At 36.1% G+C, this 21,482-nt stretch overlaps 1 protein-coding gene across 1 annotated transcript in view; it reads right to left on the reverse strand.

The window, feature by feature from the left end:
- Nucleotides 1-10,292: 10,292 nt before the first annotated feature.
- LOC126195081 (tyrosine-protein kinase Dnt-like) overlaps nt 10,293-21,482 on the reverse strand; it is a 562,000-nt gene continuing 550,810 nt past the window's right edge. The window contains exons 6-10 of the mRNA XM_049933545.1: nt 21,350-21,465; nt 19,520-19,679; nt 18,502-18,814; nt 16,936-17,072; nt 10,293-13,788 (exon numbers count right to left, since the gene is read on the reverse strand). Coding sequence (XP_049789502.1) covers nt 13,677-13,788; nt 16,936-17,072; nt 18,502-18,814; nt 19,520-19,679; nt 21,350-21,465 — 838 coding nt within the window. The 3' untranslated portion in view covers nt 10,293-13,676. The remainder of the gene's footprint in view (nt 13,789-16,935; nt 17,073-18,501; nt 18,815-19,519; nt 19,680-21,349; nt 21,466-21,482) is intronic.

Here is a 21,482-nt window from a genome sequence, read left to right on the forward strand (position 1 = left end):
CCACACGATGGCTTCAGCTGCCTGTTTGAAAGGGTGTTCTCCTTCCATGCATATTGGTCTTTACCTTGCAGATATGTGAGAATTAGGTCATATGTGTATTTTTAGAGTGTAGGTGAGTGTAGTTGATGCATGTACGAGGGCAGTTCAATAAGTAATGCAACACATTTTTTTTCTGAAACGGGTTGTTTTATTCAGCATTGAAATACACCAGGTTATTCCCCAATCTTTTAGCTACACAACACTATTTTTCAACGTAATCTCCATTCAATGCTACGGCCTTACGCTACCTTGAAATGAGGACCTGTATGCCTGCACGGCACCATTCCACTGGTCGATGTCGGAGCCAACGTCGTACTGCATCAATAACTTCTTCATCATCCGCGTAGTGCCTCCCACGGATTGTGTCCTTCATTGGACCAAACATATGGAAATCCGACGGTGCGAGATCGGGGCTGTAGGGTGCATGAGGAAGAACAGTCCACTGAAGTTTTGTGAGCTCCTCTCAGTTGCGACGACTTGTGTGAGGTCTTGCGTTGTCATGAAGAAGGAGAAGTTCGTTCAGATTTTTCTGCCTACGAACACGCTGAAGTCGTTTCTTCAATTTCTGAAGAGTAGCACAATACACTTCAGAGTTGATCGTTTGACCATGGGGAAGGACATCGAACAGAATAACCCCTTCAGCGTCCCAGAAGACTGTAACCATGACTTTACCGGCTGAGGGTATGGCTTTAAACTTTTTCTTGGTAGGGGAGTGGGTGTGGCGCCACTCCATTGATTGCCGTTTTGTTTCAGGTTCGAAGTGATGAACCCATGTTTCATCACCTGTAACAATCTTTGACAAGAAATTGTCACCCTCAGCCACATGACGAGCAAGCAATTCCGCATAGATGGTTCTCCTTTGCTCTTTATGGTGTTCGGTTAGACAACGAGGGACCCAGCGGGAACAAACCTTTGAATATCCCAACTGGTGAACAATTGTGACAGCACTACCAACAGAGATGTCAAGTTGAGCACTGAGTTGTTTGATGGTGATCCGTCGATCATCTCGAACGAGTGTGTTCGCACGCTCCGCCATTGCAGGAGTCACAGCTGTGCACAGCCGGCCCGCACGCGAGAGATCAGACAGTCTTGCTTGACCTTGCGGCGATGATGACACACGCTTTGCCCAACGACTCACCGTGCTTTTGTCCACTGCCAGATCACCGTAGACATTCTGCAAGCGCCTATGAATATCTGAGATGCCCTGGTTTTCCGCCAAAAGAAACTCGATCACTGCCCATTGTTTGCAACGCACATCCGTTACAGACGCCATTTTAACAGCTCCGTACAGCGCTGCCACCTGTCGGAAGTCAATGAAACTATACGAGACGAAGTGGGAATGTTTGAAAATATTCCACAAGAAATTTCCGGTTTTTTCAACCAAAATTGGCCGAGAAAAAAAATGTGTTGCATTACTTATTGAACTGCCCTCGTATAACGTTATGTTAGTGTTGCATGATGTTGGTGAAAGAAGGGAGGTGGTGAAACTCAGTGTTGGCAAGTAGCCTACTCCTTCCGAATAGCACCAATGGAGCACACTGAACTTAATTTTCCCATTCAATAACCGATCATAGTCAATAGTGTTACATGCCCTCATTTCATTAGCCACTAAGGAGAAGCTTGGAATGTGATCCAGGATATTAGTGCCAAGACTGGTGAAGAGGTACCTTACATCATCAAATCTCCTCCCCATGTGGACAAAAACTGACAGTGAAAATTTAATCTACCACCAGGATCAAACCAGCTTACCTCTGAGATGATCACCACTGTACAAGTGTGCATTATTGACCTCAGCTACAGAGGCAGGGGTGGGTGCTAAATAACTTTTCACAAGATACCATTTCAGTCACCGATTCTACTATGTTTAGATGGGAATAAAGAGGAAAATGGCTCTTACATGTACATTTCTGTATTAATGTGAAGTCTTCTATTTACATCCTTTTTTTTTTGCTTTAATAAGCATTCACATACACAAGAGGAAGGCATGGTCTGTAGCCATCTTGTTTCCATTTGTCAGTGTGATGCCAAACCTGTTTAGAAGTTGTGAATGTTTTTTCTTTTCTTTTTTTAAATGAAAACCAATCCCTCTTCAGCGTGTCTTCAGTTTTTCCTAATATGCTACTGTATATAGAAGCACGATATGTCAGACTGATCATGCAATAGTTTTCACAGTTGTCTGTCAGTGATTTCTTTGGTAATGTAGTATATCTAATGGTATGTCATACAGTCACTTGAAAAACTTTTTATTCATTTAATTACCAACTGACTTTAGTAATTATTATCTTACTGAAGGGAATATTACACAAAATTATTGTATGATACGATACACACAAGTAAATTACATAGAACCATTAAAAAAAATATGACCTAGTAATCTCTTTGTGTTCAAATTTTGTTTTAAAAAGCAAGACTGTGATTTTTTTCAAATTATCTTCAGTTGCGCTTTTTACACAATACAATTCTGATACGTAAACATATAATGTGTATTCTGTTTATTGAAAAACACATTCAGAATACAGAGAACAGTAAGTCATCAAGAAATACAAACATAAAGAAAAAACTTTCCAGAAATTCAAATTTTACTCATTTATCTTTTTTACCCAAACTGCATTTCTTTCATAAAATGCCTTGGGTTCATCACTGTCAGGAACATACTTGAGCATTTTGTGCATATCATTAATTCTGTTTTCACTGACTGGGCACACACCATCTGAATAAATATATCTGGTTGTTAGCTCTGGGATTTGTTGATATGTTGGGCTGAGAATGAAAGAATATTGAATTATTCCTGCTAGGAATGATTTTACCATAACTATTCTGATCTGTTCTGCAGAAAAGCAGAACTCCATGAAATATAGAATAGTGAATGATACCTTTTTATCTCGAGGAATCTTCTTAACAGAAGATTTTGTGGACTTCACATTTATTTTGTAATACTGTGACCATCAGTTGTCGCAATCATAAATATCCTCACTTTCAGTGATAGCTGTGAAACTTCCTTTGCTACTTGAGCTAACTATGTGTTCACATACGTACTTCATTGTGTAGACTCTATCAACAAGCTTCAGTCCTTCTTTTCATTACTGCAAAGTCCCTATTTGATAGCAGAAATGAGTGTCCTCTGATAAAGAAATGAAAACTGATGTTCAGAAAAGGTCTATAAGCACTTACAGCCATCAAAAACATGTCATGTTGTTCTTATTCTGTCCTGGACATCCATCACAAGACAACCAGTGTTCCATAACACAAGATGAAGTACAAGCATTGACGTAATGGAGGAGAAAACTATGTAATTGTCAAGAGAAACAACTTAAGTCTTGGAGTGAAGCTGTTTTGGCAGTAAACAAGAATATTGTACAGAAGATGCAGACTAAGTCATTTTATTAATAAACAATGTAAGTTGGGCATCTGCACACTGCCGTACTCATAACTCAAAGCCATAAGTCATTTTACAAATTCATCATTATGTGTCTTTGCACCAAATTTCATTTTCAGTTCGTCTATTTTTATTTCCTATGGTTTCCATTTCATAGTATGATGTTGCTGCTATCCTTTGGCATTCTTCATAAATAATCTGAAGTATCTGTTTCCACATCAGTTTTCTTTTACATTTGTTTTCTTGTACTTAGAGTGGTCTCTCCACACTTCATGATATATTTTTGAAGTATGTTCCATTCTTTTCTTGTTGAACTATTCAAAATTTATTGATTGTTCTGGTCATCAGCTTATGAGAAATGCAAATTATTATTACTCCAAAAGGATAAACTAGTGTGAAGCCCTTTTTTATGTTTCCTTTCTATCAATACTTAGTTGCAATTTGAACTTATATTCATTCTGTGTATATTCTCTATCCTAGGTAAATGCATATCAAAACATTACTTATCACATTGTAAAGCATGTGTCTGAGGATGAAAATCATGTAAATGAATAATTATAAAATGTCCATACCACAGGAATGAAGGGAGGACTGCATAATTGTAAATTAGCAATTCCCTTTGACGTCTCCTACCTTTCAGTTGGTAAACTCAGATATGATACAGGAAATGACAGAGATCATATATTACTAGAATTAACCATGAAATAATACAGAAATTGTACAAGAGGTGGCATTCTTATACCACTGATCACATAATTTTAAGTTGCAGAGAAAACCCAGATTCAAAGCTATAAAGAAATAGTTATCAGACCTGATGTCAGAATATTGGATTATAAGAAATTAATTACAAATAGGAATCTATACTAGAATACCATAAAAAATTTCAGCATCTTAGAAAATTGAGATAATATGCATGTGGCTGCAAGAACAATCACTTAATACAGGTAGTTAACACAAACAACAAAAGATGTTGCTGACATGAAGAGAAAAAAAAGGAAAGAATACACACCAAGATAAAAGAAATGATGCACCATTAAGGAATTATCTGAGTGGGTTAGAAATCAGTAGCTATGATGTACATGAACAGAGAAACAAATGCTTACAATTTCAGAAAAACTGTATGATTAATTCCCAAGAAAGCTTCACAAACTGAGAATGTCACCAACACACTGCTCCACCTCTGGCCCTTATGCAAGCAGTTATTCCATTTGGCATCAATTGAAAGAGTTATTAGATGACTTCCTGAAGAATATCAGAGCAAATTCTGTCCAGATCATTAAAATTCCAAGCTGGTTGGAGGGCCCTGTTCATAATGTGGCACACATTCTCAACTGGGGAGAAATCCGGCACCCCTCACTTTGTTGCCCTTCACGGTAAGCCATCCTGGGCTTACATTTCAGCAAGATAAAGCCTACCCATACATGACAAGAGTTTCAGCTCCTTTGTATCCATGATTTCCAAACCCTACATTGGCCAGCAAGGTCACTGGATCTTTCCCCAATTGCAAATGTTTGGAATATTGTGAGCAGGGCCTACCCCCCCCCCCCCCCCCCCCAACCAGCTTGGGATTTTGATAATCTGATGTGCAAATTTGGTAACATATCTGCTAGGACATCCAACAACTCTCTCAGTTGGTACCAAACCAAACAACTGCTTTCATAAAGGTCAGAGGCAGACCAATGTATTATTGACTTGTTCAGTTTGAGAAGCTCTTTCCTGTGAATAAAACATTCAATTTTTCTGAAATTGTAATCATTTATGAAGAAATCTTCTTGGGTTATCAGCTGAGTGATGGCATCATCTTGTTGCAATGTTGTGATAAGCTTCATCATCTGATTGATTGACTTCTTCATTAATCCATGTAACAATTTACACTGTATGGATTTCATCAGTAAAATCATATACAATACAATATACCTACAATTTATAAACATAAAATTAATATTTACACACATTTTTAAAGTACCTTACGTTAGTTTTATATTCTTATGTAATTTTCTTATAGTACTGTACAGTTCTGGATTTCATATTATAATTATTTCCTCATGTATTACAATGCAGGCTACTTTAATTACACTATATGTTTTAATTCAGATAGTCCATTACTGTGTAATAACTTTTATTTAATAATTTTTTATTTTTTTTTAGTTTTGTTTTGAACTGTCCAAGCAAAGTGCTGGGATGCTGTGTTCCACCTATCCATATAATTGCTTGACAGCTGTCCACTTCTGCAGGCAGTACAATTGCTCACCTCCAGAAGTGTGGTGCCATATTGGTGGTCAGGGAACATGACACAACCAGTGGCAGGGGATTGCAGTGTGGTCCTGACACTGGCATCAAGTCTCAGATACTGTCCATCTGCAGATGCTGCTGGCTTCAGAACAGAATGTTCCTGACCTATTTACTCAATTGTGGAATCCCATGCTGTGCTCAGCAGAAATCCACTATCATGTTTTCACAACAGTCTACTAAGTCATGATAGCTGATTTGAGTTTAGCACAGCATGGGATTCCACAATTAAGAATTACAGCAATAATGCTCCATTCCTAAGGCAACAGAGTCCACAGACAGATTGGACTACAACCAGGATTCACTGGCCATGTCAGGGCCTGGCTATGATTTCCCATCACTGGTCAAATTGCATCCCCAATAACCACACAGTATCCCTTTCTGGAGGCAAGCGATTGGCCCACCTGTATAAGTGGACAGTGGTCGAGTGACTATACAGATACATGGCATACAGCATCCCCAACACTTTGCTTTGAAGATGATGGCTACAAAACTCATCAAAACATTGCAACAAGACAGCACCACAACTCAGCTGATCACCCGAAATGATTTCCTCACTGGAATATGCCAAGAAAGCCTGCAATCTCATATATTGTAATATCTGTTCTTTTCTTTTTTTTAGATAGAAAATGAAAGAGAAAATTGCACTAGGATTTCTATTTCTTTTTTAATGTGTAGTTCAAGATATGAATCAGAAATGGAGATAGTTAATAATGAAAATTCTGACATTCCATAAATAATGCCAATGCGATGTATACGATCATCTGATGATGTATCAAGGTAGGAAAAATGACAGAAGATAATGATTAAACCTGGAGAAAAAAAATACAAAATAAATATGCTAAATTATTTGCACAATATTTATGGAGGGACATTTCCCCAAAAAATGGAGAAATACTATTATTATTCTACTTCATAAGAAAAGGAGCAGGATTGGAAATTTTAATAACAGCTTAATAGATGTAAGATACGGAATAAAATTTGGGAATATACTGAAAATTATATATATCAACACCATAGTTTCCATTAAACTTCATCCAGATTGTGAGAAATTTAAAATTGATAGAGAAGTCAAACAAGGAAACTCCATAACTTTGTAGCCCTGGGAGAAGTTTTCAAATCTTAAAACAAAGAAAGAATGTGTGTTAATAGACCATATCCGAATCACTTACATTTTGTGAATTATGCTGTGCTGCTTGCCTCTAGTGCAGAAAAACTTCAGCAACCAATGGAAGAACATAGTACAGCAAGTTTGAAAGTAGAGCAAAATCAATTATAATATGACACAAAAAATGTAAAACAAACTAGTCATGTACTTGGTTCATGATAATTTGATTTTACAGCAGTTGAAGATGACGAGTTGATGTAAGACAAAGGAAATATCACGCAACAGTAAAAAAAATCTTTTGGATTGTTTTTGGCAGCCTAAACTGTGTTTTCAAAGCTATGATTTAATGTGAAAACTATTTTAAAAGGTGAGTATTGTTCAGAGGGCTGTGGAGAGCTCCATGTTAGAAATTACTAATCACTGAACAGACTGTTGGGGAGGTGTAATTATTATGGTAAAGAAAATAAGGGGAGGTGTACACAGCATGTAACCAGATGAATACATGGTAGACGGACCAAGAAAGTCATTTTGCTGGATTTCAAGAAATAAGAAAAGGCCAAGACATTGTTGTCCTAAAAAAGATGGATATATCACAATACAAAAAAGGCAGGAACAATAAGGATACATGGAGCAGGAATGTAAAGCCTGGAAAAATATATGACGGGCTTTTATTCAGCAGCTGATGATAAATCTCTGCTGCTGATGGTGATGAATGTTTGACATTACCATTATCTCACAATCATGTTCTGAAGATGGACTGATCTGAGAAAAAAAGCTGGAGAAAGTTAAGGCTGTGGGTGCACCAATGCAAAAACGTGCTATGCTGTATGGCACACACAGAAGTTCAAATATTAGTTTCTTTCTGTTTAGTCCGTCTTTTAAATCATTGTTCTTATTACTAACTGAAATGTTGGTCAAAATTTCATCTGAGCTACACAGAAAGAGATTTCCTGTTAGTTATGCTTGACATGTTAAGTATGTTTTACATATTCTACTTTTAGCAGTACAACAGCGTACGCACGTTTGAGAGGGTTCTCTTTGCAGCATGCATTCACTGTCAATGCACTTTTCGGGTGCAGTAAAGAGCTTCTGAATGGCTTCAAAGTTATTTGCTCATGATTGCAATGTTCATTATAAATGATGAAGATAATTAAAACAGTGACACAAGGTAAGATCCAGTAAATTCCATGCTACCACTTTTTGCTCTTGCTATGAATATCATAGATTGATTTTTAACTCATAGAATAGGTCTGCAAGTTCCTTGTAGGCACTGTAATCCTTTACAACATCTGGGCATGAAATAGCTACAAGGGAATCATCTTTACATTTCCAAGCTGCTGTGCTTTTGTTCTCAATTTTGTGGAAATTTTGGAGAAACTGTAATGGTTCCTGATCTTTCCAACCCACTGGTGTGATATCTGGCCTACTACATCAAAACTGGAGTCCTCCCTGGAACAAAATCTAGCTTTATTGACACAAAAGTGATCATATGATATAACAACAACAAAATTTTAACTTCATGATACTGTATTTTGGGTGGTTTCAAACTAAAACCACTGGGCCCTTATGATGATTTTAATGGCTACATATGAAGGTAATTACATCTAGGGGCTTTCAGGCTGAAACTATCTGTTTTTGCAAGAAATGAAACTGCTTATTATAATTATAAATAGAAATATCTTCCTAAATGAAGTATAAGAACAAAGCATTATCCAAAATTCCAAATGTCTACTGAAGAGATGTTATAAATTAAGTATACAATTATGTGTGGATTCCATCATCCAGTATTCAATACAACACTGCTTTGAAAAGGTGGGTAACCTTCAACAATCACTTTGCTGCTCCTCTAGTTGTCAGTGCTGATGATAGGTGACACCAGCACTCAGTGTTCAGTACTGACTTCAAGACAAAACCAGTAGATGTCGCAAGGAAGTGAAGTAAATAAGTAAATACATGGCTTCAGACAAATCACTGGCTTGGAATGAGGTAAGTATATTACAACTATCATAAAACTTGGTTCCGTCGTTTATCGTTTTATTACAGTATTTACCACAAAATTGTGTTCATTAAATTTTCTCACACATTGTTTTCTAAAACATATTTTATATGTAAATGATGAAATAACTTTTTACCATTTTTATGCATTAAATGAAAGTGTCTTGTACTGTTGAAGTTTGACTACAGATATAGGAAATTAATGAAACAAATTAGTTTCTCTACATTTTATTCATCAAGTAGCTATAATTTATAAACCAATTTGCGCTTTGCAAATGGGAAGGATGTTATCAGTGGTGGAGGACAGCAACACAACAATTACTTTGAAGCATCAGTTGGGAAAGATGTGGGTAGAAGTAGGGGAAGGGTTGGTATTATTCATATACTCAGATTATGCCTGAGAGATCAAGTCGACTCAAGGCTCCAGACCACTAGATTAATCTCTTACAACGTAATGGCAGTTCCATAAAAGTACTTGAGATATTTACACTACCAAGTTCTATAGATGACGGGAAGAGAGCTTCACAAGCACATGTATCATATATACAATGATTCGGTTGCTCATGCTGAAGGATTTTATGCAGCCCGCAATGTCTTCAAATATAACACGCAAGGTTTTCATATTATCTCGTTTGCTATGCACAAACTATCATTCCTATAGAGACAATAAATGGGACTCTTTTGTAGGGAATTTAATGTAGTTAAATTCTGTAGCAGGGCGTGTTTTTGCTAGACACCATAGTTTTCAAATTATTCAAGAAAAACATACAGAAGAGACCTTCAAATGCATTTTTCTTGAATAACTCAAGAATCCTGGTCTCTGGCGAGAACTTATACCACTACAAAATTTAACTACATTAAATTTCCTACATGAAAGTCCTGCTCATTTTTCCTATAGGTCTAACACTGTGTGTATCGAATGAGATAATATGAATGTCTCACATGTCTGGTTTTTGAAGGCATTGCAGGTTGCATAAAACCCGTCAGTAGAGGCAGGTGAATCACCCTGTATATATTTTTTTGCATAATTTTCTTGTTTTAGTTTGAGAACATAGTTTTAGGCTGCATTTGTTATCTTTTTAACAGTGATAGCATTACACGATAGTAAAGCCACTCATCACATAAAATTGTGAACATAGCAGCAAGAGGCAAAGAAGTACTCATGGATTACCGGACAGTTTTTCTGTGTTTAAAATTCATTAGTAGTTTGTCATTATCACAAATTATCATTTTGTAGATGAGACATTAAAAAGATTACTGATTTCATTTGATAAATTCTGTTTCCATGTTGTCTTGTATATAAATTGTTGAAGTGGAATTTCAGGATCATTTTGCACATAGAGAAAATTTAAAATTTGAATGAAAGAAAGTGTATAGTTATATATGGTTCATTTTAATTAATATAAATATGTACATGAATAATTTTACAATAAAAATACTTTTTTATACTTTGATTTACAATATATGAAATAAATAATATTCAAATTATTTACAAATGTTTACAGAAAAATCTTATATACAGTCATATTTACAATGTATGTATATTATAAGGGTCTCTTAAAACTATACAGTCATATGTTCACTTGAAGGAATGATAACTCATTTTGTAGCAGTTAATAACATCCATGAGCAACTGTCTCAAATATGTTTACTGAAATGGTTGTTATATGTACAAAAACTGTATGGAAGATCTATGTTCAATGGTATGATAATATTTGCAGTGTATTACATTAAAATATCTTTATGATATGCATTCTGGTGTCAGTACAAGTCAAAGGCTGCAATTTCTTGTGCTTTGGATAAATTTATGAATATACTGCAAAAACAAGATAACCATAGGGGTCTCTCAAATGATGATATCAGTGAATGTTGCACTTACATTAAACTTATGACATAAAATGTTAATCTCATTCCTGAAAAATTCTCTGACATAAATAGTACGATTGTCAATGGTTTGGAAGCATGTCTATTGACACTGTGCTACTACATGACAGTCTCTACAGCAAGTTCTACATGTCTATAAATATCTGAGACCACTTCCATCTAATGTAATGGCACTTTTACCTAATATACTGTACTGAAGAAATCTGAGATCATCACAGGCAAAGGCAGGGGATGGGCACTTTATCAGTTACATTTTGTACTGCTTGCCAGCTTCTCTATCATAAGGGCACATTGGTCATGATTTTTTTATTAAGTATACCTCAAAAACAGCTGGTAAGGCTAAACACTATGGTAAAAGAGCCTACTGCTACAAACATCATCTCTTTTAAAGTGTACAAAAGTTGCAAAGGACACTTCCATGTAAGAATTAAAATATTCTTCATACAATTCCCACATTTACCTCTAAAAGCTCTAGAATGTCTGAATACTGAATACAAATATTTCTTGATAGCATAATAGTACCTACAATAGCTACTAATACAATTTCCTTCCAATAGCAGATCAATAAAATGATGCACTGCTTTTATTTAATGCTTCTTGACAAAACATTCACAGTCACAATATTAGTGTTAAAACTTAATGATACAAAAGACTGATAGTAAACTATGGAATCCAACAAATAAAAATGTTGTCTGATAAGCATGGTCAAAAGATGATGCAGACTCTGACACTGTGCAAATTAAATTTTTTATGATCCAAACTAGAAACCTAGAAAAAGATTCAAAATAGTGCATGTGTGAAAGTGGACATATGACCACTAATTCACTTTGATAAGGGAAATAAATGGTACAAGAACAAAGGAGAGCAGCACAACATTATCAAAATAAGTATAAGATATTCTGTATATGCCTAACCAGCAGATTAAAGTTGACCGAGGCTCAGAGATCAAAATTACTCATAAACAGTGTTTAGGTATTATGTGTATTTTTCTATACTGGGTAGTCAGAATTATGTAGTCATAAAAAGGCATGAAAAAGTGAAGATAAAAAATCGTTAAAAATCATTAGAACTTCCCAATGATATGTCTGGACAACCATGTCATAAATTTGTAGTAATATTTACATATGATACAAAAACCAATATCATGTTAATCAACAAATGCTAGAACACATCTGATCAGAATTGCCATTGTTCCTTTTTCACCTATGCACAGTCTTAGATATAAATGTTATTCATATTTTTTGTGTTTCCTGTTATACTATTTAGCTTTAACGTGCGCCTCCATAGAGTGGAAGAAACATTTTATGAGAATCTCCACATGACTGATGTGTTTGATGTCCTATCACTTTAATACACAGTACTGCCATTGAGCATTACCATTTTATCATACCTTGAAATGACAAGTTACATGCCTCTGAAGAAGAGAGCTCTGTGACAAAATTGTTACAATTACTGATGCTAATTATCAGCAGATGCACTGGCAAGACTACATGAATGCATGTGTTCACTTAGATATCTCACAGCAGTTACAAAATGAAGAGACAGAAATGTTATAGAATTAGTCTAGAACAGTAGGTTCTAGATTCTATTTGTGGAACCAAACACTTGTACCTAAAAGACATCAAAGTTCTGTGAAAAAACTGAAAATCTGATTTAGAAATGAACTATTTCAATGAAACAAATTCAAATATGTCTAGGCTCATTCTAGAGAGAAATATGACAGACAGTACTGTAAGATTCAATATGCAAGAGATTTTTAAAATGTATAGTACATCAGTGCCTGTAATAATACATGTCACATGGAATGTGGCCCAGTTTTGAATCATTCTGTGCATCTCCTTCTACTAAACATGGCAGGCAATGACATTTAGTCTTTCCCTAGATGTGCCTTGCGATGGTGGTAATAAATGGTCTCTTCCAGACTGCACTGTGGCCACACTTCAGTGGTGATGAAATTTTGTGCATTGTTGTCCACAAAAGCACTTTATACAGCTTTGTAACAGGAGAAGTATTTGCTCTCCTTACTCTTCTTCATTGCGTAGAGATGTCTTCTGACATGACGTGCAGTATAGGAATGAATGCTCTCTTAATGGACCAGAGTGAACAATACAGAAACTGATGAAACACACAGAGAGCAGCTTCTTTCTTATGCAACAGAAAGTAAAAGTAACACAATTCCTGTCCTTGAAGGAAGGATAGTGATTTACAATACATCTCAAATTCTGTTACTCTGTAAGATTCTGCGATAATTTTCAATTATAGTTGTACACAGCATTACATGGATTAAGGAAAACAACAAATTCTCATTTGCTAGTGTCAGTCAATAGGAATTAACTGATTAGAAGCCAAATACATATAAGCTTATGCCAAGATAGTGGCATGGAACAGAATCTTAAGTATGTTTCAGATTAGAAAAAAAATCTGTTATAAATACTTGGTTCAAATAATGACAAGAAAAGACTATGGCACTTAATAATTTGCACCAGAAGATAAACTACAATATCACTCATTAATGTGGATTACTGGGCCAACTCAAATGTTGCATAAAACATAGTTTCTAACAAGAAAAACTATTTCAAATTGTTGTAGTTAATATAGTGATAAATCTGACAAGCATAAGCGAGATACTTTTAAAATGCATAGGTATTACTAATCACAGAAGTTTGTAGGTGATGAGGAGATGCTAAATCTCTAAAGCTGTTACTCAGATTAATCACCCAACATACGTAATTTATCGAGGGACTGTTGTGCTCAAATAATGATGTTCAATTAATGGAGGATAAACCACATAATGCCAGTAAAACAGGATTTCTTGGAATGTTACAGCATCACACACTCAAGTTCGCCTACTTTTCACACACTGAAGTTGGCCTAGTTTATGTTTTAACACAACATTATAGAGTGATACAGTCTTTTCCATTTCTGCTTGTAATGGCATTGTGATATGTCAGAAATGTAGCAGCAAAACAAGCAAAGCTGGATCTACTACACATATCTTGTTAACTGTGTATAGAAATCCTGAAGGCACACTTGGAGCTGACTGAATGTTGGTCTTTCATCAGGACTCATTGCCCAGCAATAAGCCATCACACCAAACCTGAAACAGATGGAAGTTATGCAAAATCTACAAATGTTGCAGGCACATGTATTAAGTGCTATGTGCAGAATATTATGTCCATAAACTTGATTATGAAAGTAAAGACTATTGCTTATAACCTGATCAAAGCTGTTATTTTGCAACAACACAAGTATTAATCCATATTAATTCAGCAAGTAGCAAAATTCTAAATAATACCTAACACAGTGACAAGACAAAGTTATTATAAACTATTGAAGACCAAAGTACACGTTTTCCATTATTATTTTGAATTTAGTCAGGGCTTTTATTTTGGGACAAGTCCAAGTAGCAGATGAGTCAATATCACAATTAGGTTCAACTCATGAAGTGAAGAGCCATTAGCTAGATAGCTAGCAATGGCAAGAGGCTGTTGATGCCAATGAGGGTGGTGACAGAGCATAGCTATGCAGCTGTGGACTAATTTTCAAGCAATGTAATAAGTTTGAAAGCAATCAGAATATTGTCATATGTGTCAAACTATAATATTAGTACCTCTGTAATCAGATTCAGTGGCAGAGTGCACACTGTCCGGTAATATGATGCCAACTTGTGCAATCAGTCTTGTGAAGATACTCTCTACATACCAACTTTGTTCACGGTGACACGCCTGAAAATCCAAGCATACAATCTCCCTAACTTAGATTCGTCCATTCTTGCTATGTTGGAAGGCATGACAGCAGCCAAGTTGCATGTAATAAACATCCAGAAAGTCATGAGCTGTAAGTTCATCTTCAACTTATTTTATAGGCTACTGGTTTCAGCGATATAACTCGCCATCGTCAGGCCGTCTACTCTAGATTGCGGCTCAATTTTTCACTGAAAGAATTTATGTAAAATATGTGCTTACATCATATGTACACAAGCTGCTGAGAAGATTGCTTATTTCCCATATATGACATATGAGTGTCATTCAATAATTAAAGAGAAAAATTGGTCAGGGGAAAAAACAGTTAGTAGGGCAAGTGTGATACTTCTATGGCTTTACGTTGGCATCACTGGAATGAGCCTTGATCAGCAGATGTATCAACATTGTTTTGTTTATACCCTCAAAAATACATTTCAAGATGGCTAGTCCGCTTGAAATGTTCACATTAGTTGAATATCGTTCTGTTATTCAATTTTTACTTGCTGAAGGTGAGAAACCAGTGAATATATATTGTAGAATGTCTAAATTTTATAGTGAAGGCTGTATGGATTGTAGTTCAAAAATGGTCAGGACTCAGTGATTGACAAACACCATTCTGGCCAACTGGTTGCAGTTTAAGCTCCCTCACTTGAAGTCGAACTGATGACGTTATTCATGCCGGTCGCTGTGTGACTGTGGAAATGATAGTTGATAAGTTTCAAGTCAGTACTGGTAGAGTTCACAACATTATCTGTAACAAGCTTAAGTACTGCAAAACATGTGCAAGATGGGTTCTAAAGGAGTTGATGTGACTACACAAGAAAACAAGGTTGAGAGTGTGCACAGAGCTAAGGGAACATTATGAAAGAGAAAGTCAACACTTCCTCAACGGAATTTTAACTTGTGATGAAACTTGGGTTCACTATTATGAGCCAGAATCAAAAAGACAAGGCATGGAGTGGAATTACACCAACTCACCTGTCAATAAAAAAAATTGAAAACCCAAGCATAAGCAGGAAAAGTCATGTTGATGGTGTTTTGGGATGATGAAGGTCCAGTTTTTTGTGATTATCTAGAAGAGCAGCATACAATGAACAGCCAATATTACTCAGATTTGCTTTTCTCTCTCATGTGAGACAGATGTCATGGATCTCAGAGGAGGGGTGTGATTCTCCAGCAAGACAACGCACTTCTTCATATTGTTCAACTAACCTGGTAAACCATTGACAAAATGGGTTCGGAAGTGCTGCCTCATCACCCGTACAGTCCTGATTTAGCACCTAGTGATTTCTACTAGTTTGGTGCACTGAAGGAGGCATTATGTGGGAAGAGGTTCCACGACAATGAGGATGTGAAAAAGTTTGTGGGAAATTGGTTCAAACATTAAGACAAAGAGTTCTTTACAGCCTGAATAGAAAAGCTTGTAGCCCATTGGCACAAGTGCATAAATGTTCAAGGGAGTTATATTGAAAAGTAGAAAAAGTATTGCTTTGTAAAAATACATGCTGTTTTCTCCAAACCAATTTGTCTCTTTGAATACAGAATGATTCTCATACATACATTTTGTCATTGAAAAATTCTATCTAGAATAGAGGGTCTCAGGATGGAATATTATATCACGTAAACTGTTAGCCAATGAAATAAACTGACGATGAAGTTACATCTGATGGCCTTTTCGATATTTATTATACATCAAATCTCTCTGGAAACTGAAGCAAGTAACTTGTGTGTTTATCACACTTAAAACCCCACTGGTCATGTTTGATGTAAGCCTGCCAGCAGAACTGCATCTACACTAACATGCCACACAATGCTTCCAGAGTGGCATGTTACTCTTCCCAGTATGTACAGAATTCTGCCAACAATTCCTTGACAATAGTGGTGAATCTACACAAAGAAGATTCAAAGCAGTAATGACTGATTGAAATGACTACACCATCCTATCACACATTACCTCTGTGGTCTTACGTGTCTGTTCAACTGTTTCACTGAAATCACAACTGGCCTATCAGATCTCACAATTTATGCTCGTATGTGTCAGAATGAATACTGTTACACCTGAAATATTTATCAAATAAAAACAAAAATCATATTATTCCTGATGTTCTGTCTAAGCCTTTAATAGTGCCTAAAACATGGAAAATAAAAGAAAAGAAACTAAATGTGTACAAAAAAACTGTTAAAGAATATCAGACTGAGATTTTAATACTTTGAATTCTTTTTTGTGAGGTCATATTTCTTTACATTGCCACTGAGATGCTCTGTAAATGTGAGTATATCATCTGTCCAAATAGAGTGTGACAGAGAAAACTGGAGCAGGAAATTAGGATAAGAAATGAGTGGATGTTTATTTCCTAATAAGCCTAATTTCTTCAATATGCCAACTGCAGTGAGCAGTATAGTATATTATACCCAGCTTATGACATTAGTCTGTTTAGTAGTGTTACAACCCCTTTAACAAGTCACAGCAAATCAGATCATAAGATAAAGAGGAAACTCACAGTTCATCAGGACAATTTACAGGCTGCACAAGCCTAAAACCATCACTGAGGTATGCAGCCATTTCAAATGGATCAATCTCTGCGTAAGGTTGCTGTGCCAGCGTTGTTAGCTCCCAGAGCAGTACTCCAAAGGCCCACTGAAACAAAGTAAGTTTTTATTACTTCAGTACCTCAATACACTCTGATACTCAATGTGTTGGATAAGAAACAAACAGATCCCTCATCCCACTCTCTCTGTCACACACACACACACACACACACACACACACTACAAATGAGCAAAGTTCTCAGAATGTAAGAATGTAAATCATAAAAGATAAGCAAGTATTTGTTGCAAAATTTTCAGGTGGCAGCTAGTAAGATCTCTGCAGTTCAGTATCAGTCTACTGCCTGATTCATGTTTCAATTAACAGTACTAAACAGAAGAACTTTATGTAACTATTTAGATGAAATTAAAAAGTCTTGTGACATATATTAGGACTGTTAGTATGAATTTTAATATTTTACATTCAGGCATTCACTTCAAGAGCTCAACGTAAGCTTTGACGTCAGTCGTTCATACATGTGCGCTAGTACAATAAGTTTTCTTTGTCACCTAAGACACATTCCATTTTTCGTTCTGCTATTGTTTCTGTTTGAATACTTCTACATTTACATCTACATCTACATATACACTCCACAGGCCAATGTACAATGTGTGGGAAAGCTACCCTGTATCTCTACTAGCCATTTACATTCCTGTTCCACACATAAATAGACCAAAGGAAAATACTGTTTATCTACCTCAGTACAAGCACTAATTTCTTGTCTTTTCTTACAAAATGTATGTTGGCGGCAGTAGAATCATTCCACAGTCAATTTCAAATGCGGGTTCTCTAAATTTTCTCAGTAGTGTTCCTTCAAAAGAACATCAGAGATTCCCATTTTAGTTCCCAAAGCATCTCCATGATACTTGCATGTTGTTCAAACCTACTGGTAACGATCCAGCAGCACAGCTCTCAACTGCTCAGTACCTTCCTTTAATCTGTCATGAAGCAGGTCCTAAACACTCACGCAGTATTCAAAACAGATCACACTGGTGTTCTATTTGTGGTTACCTTTACCCATGAACCACCCTTGCTCAAAATTCTCCCAATAAACTGAAGTTGACTATTCGCCTCCCCTACCTGAATCCCCGCATGCTCATTCTATTTCATACTGCTTTGAAACATTACGCACAGATGTTTAAATGATGTAACTGTATCAAGGAAAACTACTAACACTGTACCCCAACATAATGGGCGTCATCCACATTAACTTGCATTTTTGTACAGTTAGAGCTATCTGTCATTCATCAAACCAATTAGAAATTTTGTATAGTCATACGGAATTCTCATTTGACACCTTCCTATACACCATATAATCATCAGCAAACAATTGCAGATTGTTGCACACCTTGTACAACAGATCATTTATGTATATAGAAAATAACAATTTCATAGCCAGACATAGCGTCTTGTTCAGGTATTCTTTATTGTTTCCACTGTATGATTTAGTTACACTTCTGCTGAAAGTTGTTCAACTTACGACATCAGATGCTGGTGAATAGCTGTTGTGAAGGAGACTTTCTATAGCCAGCCATTTAACAGGGCGATTCTCGTTGTCACCCAGACAATGGTAGTCAGCAGGGAAGAGATCGCGTGAGAGAGCACAGTCTGTGAGCTGCACATGCAGCCTCTCATCGACAACACAGTTCCGTGCTGCAAGGTCACGGTGCACGAGTCGCTTCTTGTGCAGAAATTGCACTGCTGCCACAATCTGCAGTGCCATGTCGACCACCTCCTGTGTTGTCAGAGTATGTGCTACACCTTCCGGGCACAGCTTACATTTCTGCAGGAACCTGGAATGAGCAATTTATTTATGAGTTGCGTTTAATTATGCTTGAGAAGATATTACAGTCAGTGAGGAATAGTTTTGCAATGGGAAAATACACATTTTACTTTGACATACATTTCAAATGCATCAGACAGTACATTCAAGAAGATAAAGTTAATAACATAACATCAAAAAGCCTTCTACATAGATAATGGCAATAACATAGTTCATAATGAGTAAAGAAAAAATAATATAAACTAAGGAGGACATCTTATGCACATGAAACTCCTCTTAATGTAATTCACCAACATGGTGAGCTAAACATAAAAAGATTAGAGGACTGATTAATTAAATGGCATGGTTTAGACGTGAGTTGTCACTCATCAACCTCTCTCCTTCCTTCTGATTTTACACATACCACCTCATTTGTACAAAAGATATATCACAGACATTCAAGATAAAAATCTGTATCTATTAAAGTAAAGAACTGTAACTTATGAATAAAGCTTATGTGAACTGGACCACAGACTAACATTTACTTTAATGTGCACAGAATCAATGGTAAATACATAGTGGATCATGTACCCACGTGAAGAACATCAACAGAACCACTTGTGATTAGGATCTGAAAAGAATTTTAACAAAACTCTCCCCCCCTCCACACCCCTGCACTGCAGATAAATTATGTTATTTTAATAATAGTAATAGATTAGCAAAAACAGATGCTTACCTTTTCAGGTTCGTGTAACCATGATATGGATAAATGAGAAAAGGTGAAGTGTGGTCTTCAATGGACACACCCAGCACAGACAAAATATTCTTGTGGCTGAAGCCGTACATTGCCATTCCCTCTTGCAGTAACAATGAAACTTGTACTTGGGATGCATGATCTGTTTCAAGGAAATTAAAAAACAAGCATGTAGTTAGCAACTTGCTACATCAACAAGTTATAATACATCTTAATAAATAACAGAATGTGTACCAAATTACAGAAACTGTAATATAAGTGCAAGTATTAAGGATGCAACCAGCAGAAAAAAACTGGCAAACAAAATAAAGGGACATAATAAGCTACTTGCTATGTTGATAAGTTATAAATGAACATAATAAGCAACACAAAGCATACCTAATTACAGTTATTGTAACATAATGCAAGTATTCAGGATGTAGCCCAAAGAAAAAAAAGCTGGCAACAAAATATGTAAAGAGATATAATTGGCTACGTACTAGCATGATGGGTGGAAGAGCAAAGGAAAAATAAATAAAGGAAATAATAATAACAAACCAACAGAGAAAATTGCCTTATTTATTTATTTCCCTACCTTATTTCCCTACTTTTTTTGAAGGGGGTGGGTGGGACAGGGGAGTGAGGGGGATGTAATAGATACTACAATTCAAACAATGGAAAGTTCAAGATGGAATAACGTGAAATGAATAGACTGCTACACAACACACAGAGGAAGTGATGAGTAAGGTGACCAACACTCCACATTTCCCAGGATCTCCTGTATAGGAATTCTTTTTAATCCTCCCAGCTTCCCTATTGATCACCTGTTTCTCCTGTGTATTTCTACCATGATCATTTTATAATGGTGATCAGTGATGAAATATTTATTATCAAGCCCACATAGTACTATTGATATTTCGTATTCCATGACTGACAGATCTCCAAGTTTTCAAGTAATAATCAATCCTATAATTTACATATAGTCTTTTTTCTGTTTGTGCATTTATGGAAACAAGGCTCATGAAAATAAATATAATGAGAAGCATTAGTTACTACATCTAATTATCTGAACAGATAATGGCATGCTTTTCTAGAACTTCCACAACAAATAAGTCTTATTACATGTTTTTGCACTCTAAAAACTTTCTCTCAGTTTGTGAAATTATCCCAAAATATGATAATGTATGGCCTAACAAGAGTAAAACTAAATCATGCATGCCAGTTTCTTATATTTATATCTCCATTGTTAACCATTCCAAGAAAATGTGAAGTAGTACGTGCAGTTGGAATTTATTGCACCCAATTATGCCTTAAATGTCCTTTAAAATCATGGTTAGATGTTTACCATCCCCCTTAAAACCATTATCAAATGTTGGTAATCCTTGTGTTGAGTCACAGAGGGGCACAATGAAAAAGACTGCTACATTGGACCTCAGCACCCAGAGAAAGAGGCCATGTGTGTGTGTGTGTGTGTGTGTGTGTGTGTGTGTGTGTGTGTGTGTTTTCTCTGTTTGAGAAGAAGGCCCTTCTATCCAAGAGCTCAAATGTTCAATAGTATTTTTCATTGTGCCTGTCTGCAACTCAATACCTCTGCCACACAATTAGCAGCAACCTACCTTTTCCTACATTCCAACTCTGCTTTCTATGATTATCAATGGACACAGTTGAACATCCTACCATTTGTTAGAGGTTAATTCAACGAAAATGGGGAATTAAATTTCTTATTGTCAGTAAAGTATAGTTTTCTGGCATATTATAGTATTCAACATTATAAACTTTGGCTTGATACTGCCTCATAGATTTATATATATCATTTTGAAGGAAAAATGGTACCTGTCACAGTTTTGACTAGCACTTCCTCTTCCACACCATCTTCATGAGTGTATGAACCACGATACACTCTACCAAATGTTCCTTCAAGAACCACACTACGCAGACGCACACGACACCTATAAAGATACATCAT

Source organism: Schistocerca nitens, chromosome 1 (assembly GCF_023898315.1).
Source record: "Schistocerca nitens isolate TAMUIC-IGC-003100 chromosome 1, iqSchNite1.1, whole genome shotgun sequence".
NCBI classification, from domain to species: Eukaryota; Metazoa; Arthropoda; class Insecta; order Orthoptera; family Acrididae; genus Schistocerca; species Schistocerca nitens.